Source organism: Aplysia californica, unplaced genomic scaffold (genome assembly GCF_000002075.1).
Source record: "Aplysia californica isolate F4 #8 unplaced genomic scaffold, AplCal3.0 scaffold00202, whole genome shotgun sequence".
Taxonomy (NCBI): Eukaryota; Metazoa; Mollusca; class Gastropoda; order Aplysiida; family Aplysiidae; genus Aplysia; species Aplysia californica.
In genome coordinates, this window is record NW_004797472.1 from 214,338 (window position 1) to 220,422 (window position 6,085).

General features: G+C 39.5%; 1 protein-coding gene across 8 annotated transcripts in view; it reads left to right on the top strand.

Moving 5' to 3' along the window:
• LOC101852476 (membrane-associated protein Hem) overlaps positions 1-6,085 on the top strand; it is a 64,565-nt gene that overhangs the window by 23,423 nt on the left and 35,057 nt on the right. Inside the window, exon 19 of one of the 8 annotated variants that reach the window (XM_035969963.1) lies at positions 3,882-4,001. The exons of the other annotated variants lie outside the window; for them this stretch is intronic. Within the exon in view, the coding sequence (XP_035825856.1) occupies positions 3,882-4,001 (120 nt within the window). The remainder of the gene's footprint in view (positions 1-3,881; positions 4,002-6,085) is intronic. 8 annotated transcript variants of the gene reach the window in all.

Genomic DNA, 6,085 nt, shown 5'->3' on the forward strand with positions numbered 1-6,085 from the left:
TATTGTCATATAAGAATAAAAAATTGTAGCCCTTTTGCTATAAACAACCAACAACAAAACTATTGTAGGCCTCTGATATGACACACTGTGTAAGGGAACTTTCAAGCTACGTGTTGTACGACGTACGTACGTGTAATTTAGACGTGCTGTGTCTAGCAGTAGTCTGCATTGGTGTAACTTTTTCTTCTTCTTTTGTTCTCTCCCCCACGTGGCCTCATAGATGGTGATGGTTTTGATTTTTTTTGGTCGCATGTTCGTGTGTCGTTGTCTGCGTGTATGTGCCTGTTGGGCCGCTGGTTGCACGACGTAATGCTGTGTGTTGTTCTGTCTCTTCTTTTGGTTCTTCTCTTCTGGTCGTCAGAGAGCGGCTGCGCCATGCAGAAGACTACAGTTTGATTCCCGAGTGGGGAGAAATTTTTAATCTTGGGATAAAAATTTGACATCGGATTGCCGTAGGAAAACATTAAATGGGTATAACGTCGTTTCGTCGTTAGCCGGATTGCTAACGGAAACTAATGACAAGTATCTCAGTCTTTGTTCTGGGACATTGTATCCCTCCCGGTCTGGGCTGGCTCTGGCAGTCAGGGTCGGAAGTCGGCCTCCTAAAGGATCTAAGTTGTGTTGATAGGGGCGTATCATTTCTGGTTGTGCAGAAAGTGGTACAAAATGTGGGCTTCTCAAGAGGTGGAAGGTTATTGTATAGCAGGCTTAGGCAAATACGTCAAAGTCGCGAGCCAAAATAACCCTATCCGTACGTCGTCGTGTTTTACTATTGTATCCATACGATGTGGAGAACTCTGCCACCACTTTCCAAAGAGGAAATTTACTCGTTAATCCGATTCATACGCTTTGCACAGCAGTCTGTCAAAATGATTTTTTGAGAAATACTGAAAGTTTCAAAGAGATTTTCGCACTAGAAGTATTCTAGAATGTGAAGAATACAACCCCTGAGGTTGTACGGGTAGGGCTAAGCGATTCCGAATATCTCGCAAGCCAAATCAAGAGGAAATTGGGTGAAATCGGTTCAAGTACATAAGCTCGCAAAAGTGAGAGGAAAACTTGACACTGTAGCATATTATGTTACTCTTAGTGTTTTCCATGAGGTGAAATAGTAGATCAATAGCTTGCAGCTGAACTGGAAACTGTTGATTTTCATTTGTAAGACGGCATGCAGTTTGTTTAAAAGATGATGTTTCACTTCATGTTGTCGGTGTAATAAACGTCTTTGTTAATGTCATCTGTGACTGCTTTTACTGATGGAATGTATTTATAGACGGAAAATGTTAAACGAACATGTCTTGCAACCTGAGTGCTAGTGTGTGGAGGTAAGCTTTCACTTAGTAGGTCACCAGTTCACCCTTCCTCCCCCCTCTCCCACTCCCTCCCCCCTTTCCCCGTACGTTCGTTCATGCTTATCATTCATGTTCATTCCCAGCCCTACCGCTTTACAGGTCCTGGCCCTCATCATGAAAGTCACCAAGACCCTCCCCACTCCCCCACTCGCCCCCGCCCCACCCCCCTCTGACTGCTTTGCTTGCTTACAAATACCTGTCCACAGCTTGAGAATTATTGTCAATTGCTTTCTAAATTTGTTCTTATTTCTTTTTTTCTTTTTTTTTTTTTTTTTTTTTTTTGCCTTCTGTGTCAAAATTTGTGACAGTTTGATGGACTTCTCCTTGTCTTAGGTTTTCCTTATTGTAATTCGCAAAAAGTTAATTTGGCACATATTTAACCTTTTTACGCTGCAAGTGCTGTAAAACTCTGATTAAGATTGAAAAAGTTTATAATCGTTTGAATAGTAATTTATGCAAGAAGACTTTCTTTTGTGAAGCGTCATTAATCCATGGAATAAAGAAACAGAACCTGGGATTTGAAATAATAATAATAAGAAAAAAAAGTTTAAAACTTCTTTTTAGCAGTTATGTAATTGTTGTTTTCTTTCGTTTTTCTGTTTGTTTTTTTGTTTTTTTCTTAAGAGAATGAGGTAAATTAAGAACAGTCGAAGAAAAAAAAAATGTTAAAATTAAAAATTAAAAAAACAATATATTAATTTGTATTCAGAGTCTTCCTTTTCCCTTCAGCAAAGGTTGTTTTTTTTTTTTTTTCGTTGTTTTTGTTGCAAACTCGTTGACCCAGAAGGGCTTTATTTGCTTTGCCAGTAGTGCGCTCACTCACTGACTGAGATGGTGGTTGTGCTGCAAGTTGTGGTTGTTTTGTTTTCTCTACTCACCCCTACCTCGCATGCTGTGGTTCACTTTCTACTTCTGGTTCCTCTGCATGACATTTACAATTAGCGTAATATGTGACATTTACAATTAGCATATGTGACATTTACAATTAGCATAATAATATGTGACATTTGATTTGATTTGAGAATGCCGTGATGCACCAGGACTTTTGGTTTTTAAATTCGCGGGAAGCCAAGAGAGTGTTTCCGAGTGTTTTAGGCAGGATCTGCTGGGGTAATGATATAAGATTGTAAAATGCATAGAGCTTTCCGTTGAACAGAATTATGCGCTTTATAGATACCTAGGATTTACTTTGATTTAAATTTAGAACAAATCTTCACATTTTATCTCGACTCTCAAGATGCATGTGTGTGTGTTAATTCCTTTTCTTCAAATTTCACGTAATGTTTCGGCTGTACCGAGACTCTTTACTCTCTAAAAAGCATGACGCCCTCGATAATTCAGTTCAAATCCTTCTTATTAATCATTATAATATCTATGTCTTAGATGTTAAAAAAAACACTTTATGTCTGCCATGACTTCATGTATTTTTACATATCCAGCAGTAACAGTAGCACAACTGTGTGTAATTCCTCTCAATTCAGAAGGAATGGCACTAACCACAAAGCTGAATTGATGTGAAAAATATCGCAACATGTAATTGAGTTCTTTACAGGAGTAGCTGGGGCTTTTGTGAAGAATCATAATAATGATTATAATAATAATAGTGATAATAATAGTTCGTCTGTCCATGTCTGATGATGACGAATGTTAAGAAAATACAGAAGGCAGAATGTCACCCTGTTTTCATTGTGCCTACTGTTATTGCTTAGAGAACCACTTTTTACATTTAAAAAACTGAGGCATTTAGATCTGTTTTACAGTTTTAAAACTGCTGTTTATATAAAAAGCTCTGGCTTGCATAAATTATGTGTCTGAGAATAGACTTCTCAGTCTACTGCACGTTGTGTCTACAGAGGTTTGAACAGCTTTTTAGGTAAAAATTGTTGGCTCTTAGAAATGAAATACATTGTATGAAAGAGGCAGTAAGTCAGATTTTTCTGTAAAAGTTGTGTGCTCCTATGAATAAGATGGATAGCAGCATCTGTGGTGTGGCATATGAATAAGATGGATAGCAGCATCTGTGGTGTGGCATATGAATAAGATGGATAGCAGCATCTGTGGTGTGGCATATGAATAAGATGGATAGCAGCATCTGTGGTGTGGCAGTTAGGTGCTTCGCCGTTGCGCATAGAAGATGTGGGTTTGACTCCGGTGTAGAGAGGTTGTATGTCAAGTATGGCCGTCTGTCTGCTGGGACGTTGCATTCCTTTCAGCAACTGGTCACTAATGATCCCCCTGTATGTGCTGACAGTGTTTGGGAGGAGTGGAGGAGAGGGAGGAAGAAGAGGAGATGAGGAGGGAGGGGAGGCGACAAGAGTATGATTGCACTGGTAGTCCCCCTCTAATGCTCTCTCCGTGTGCTGCTGACAGGGAGTGTCTGTGGTGAGGGGAGGGAAAGAGGGGAGAGGAGGGGAAGGAGGGAGGGGAGGGGAGGCGAGTATTTGTGGGGAGAAGAGGGAAGGGAGACAATAAGAGTATGACAGCACCGGTAGTCTCCCCCCTAACCCTTTCTCCGTGTGCTGCTGACAGCGAGTGTCTGTGGGCAAGACCAGCTACCAGTACGCGCTCTGGTTCATGCGGGAGATGTCGGAGGAGGTGAACCAGGTCATCTCCAATATCTGCGAGGAGAGCGCCAAAATGGACGCCAAGGTAGGATGACGACGTGTAGGGAGGGGTGGGCGGTTTGAACATGAGATGGGGTGTTGGAACATGAGGGGGGGGATTGTGCTGTTGGTTTGATTATGGAGGCGTGGTGGTGGGTTCGTTGAGATGTGAAAAACTGAAATCAGTGTGATGATATCCAATCCTGTTGGAGGTTAACCCTATCCGTACGCCCTGGGGTAATTTTGTACCCGCAGGGTTGTATTCTTCACATTTTAGAATACTTCTAGTACGAAGATCTCTTTGAAACTTTCAGTATTTCTCAAAAAGTCATTTTGACAGTTTGCTATGCAAAGCGTATGGATCGGATTAACGAGTAAATTTCCTCTTTGGAAAGTGGTGGCATAGAGTTCCCCACATCGTATGGATACGATAGTAAAACACGATGTACGGATAGGGTTAAGAGGAGAAAGATGCTGTACTAAATCCCACTCAGCCTGTGTTGGCTTTGACAGGCACGATCAGAGCCGCCTGACTCCTAAATGGTATGAATCGTGTTGCATGATGGGGGCTTATAAGTCATTCACGATTACCCAATCGTGAGGAAAACTATTGTTTTAATGAGCATGTCAAACTTGCATTACTCTCCATTTATGTAGTGTGAATGGTAGCGAGCGTAGTCAGTGTTTCAGTGTTGAATATCAATCGGTGTTTCCTTTTCAGTGTTGTCATTTTGTTTTTCCGCATGAGTCGGTCACATTTTTTTGGGTTTCTTCAACTGTCCCAAGTTTTCATTTTCTCTTCTTTTTTAAAAAAACTTTTAAACCACCGTCCTGAACGTCATATTTTGACCACGAGGTAGCAGGCAATGATATGGTGGTCGTTTCGATGTGACCTACTTCTTCTACTTCTTTGCAATGTTTTTTTTGTGGGGTTTTTTTTTTATCGTAACTTCCTCTGGATGAAATGTGGTCATTGTTGTGCGCTTGCTGACTCGCCATAGCGACTACTTGAGATTGTCAACCTTGATGAAATGTCTAGAAACAGCTCAGTTATTTACTGCATGTTTTTGGGCCTGAAAATAGACTGTGGATGTAGAAATATTATTCTCCCTTTATTTTTAATATATTACAGGGGAAAGAAAATAGACTCTTGATGTAGAAATATTATTCTCCCTTTATTTTTAATCTGTCCCCGTGGTTTATGCACCCTGCATAATTTAGCAAAATTTGATCATTTTTTGCCTAATTTCTGATTATTTTCCTTAATCATTCTTTGTTAAAATTAACAGAATCGCATAATTTCACATTTTTGGGCTCAGTTTGCATAATTTCAGAATTTTTCTTGCATAAAACGACGGGGACAGTTTAATACATTACAAGGGAAAGAATTTATTTGAAAGAAATAATGCTTATTTATATTATTCTCTGAAAACAGTTTGGAATGACTTTGGGGGATTAAAAAAAAATTGGCTACATGTAATATTGATACTTTCTGTAATGTTTGAAAGAAGATTTTATTTGCGTTTCTTTGTTTCTTCTCTTTGGTATAAATAATAATATATTAATAGATATATCATAATATATTCAATTTATTCTCAAGTGTTTTCTTTACATCTTTGATAACATCTGTTCAACAGTCTTTACCCAATTCTGTGGCAGGTTTTTACCCCCTATTTTTTGCGACCAGTTGGTCAAAAAGTCAATAATTGTTAGCAATTTGGGTTTTTGGTCCAATTTTTTCCTATTACGTTTATTGCATTTTTTGTTCTTCTTAACAACCCTATTAATGTGTTTTACTTTTCAGGTAAATCCCTCCCCCCCCCTTTCCCCGATCCCATGCTCTTACTATTGATTGTATTATTTAGCCTACTGAGTTGCAGTAAGATTCTTTGAATGAAGGTTATTAAAATTCTGAGAAATGGGGAACTAGCGCATTATAAGTTAATTATTGTGGATCTGTTCTAGTGTTCTCTCTTTGTAGTAGGTGGTTGGAGGACACCACTGGTAGATCCTGCATCGTTGCTGTCCCTATTTTGTGTCTGTCTGTCTGTCTGTCTGTCTGTCTGTCTGTCTGTCTGTCTGTCTGTCTGTCTGTCTGTCTGTCTGTCTGTCTGTTAATGTGTAGTATAG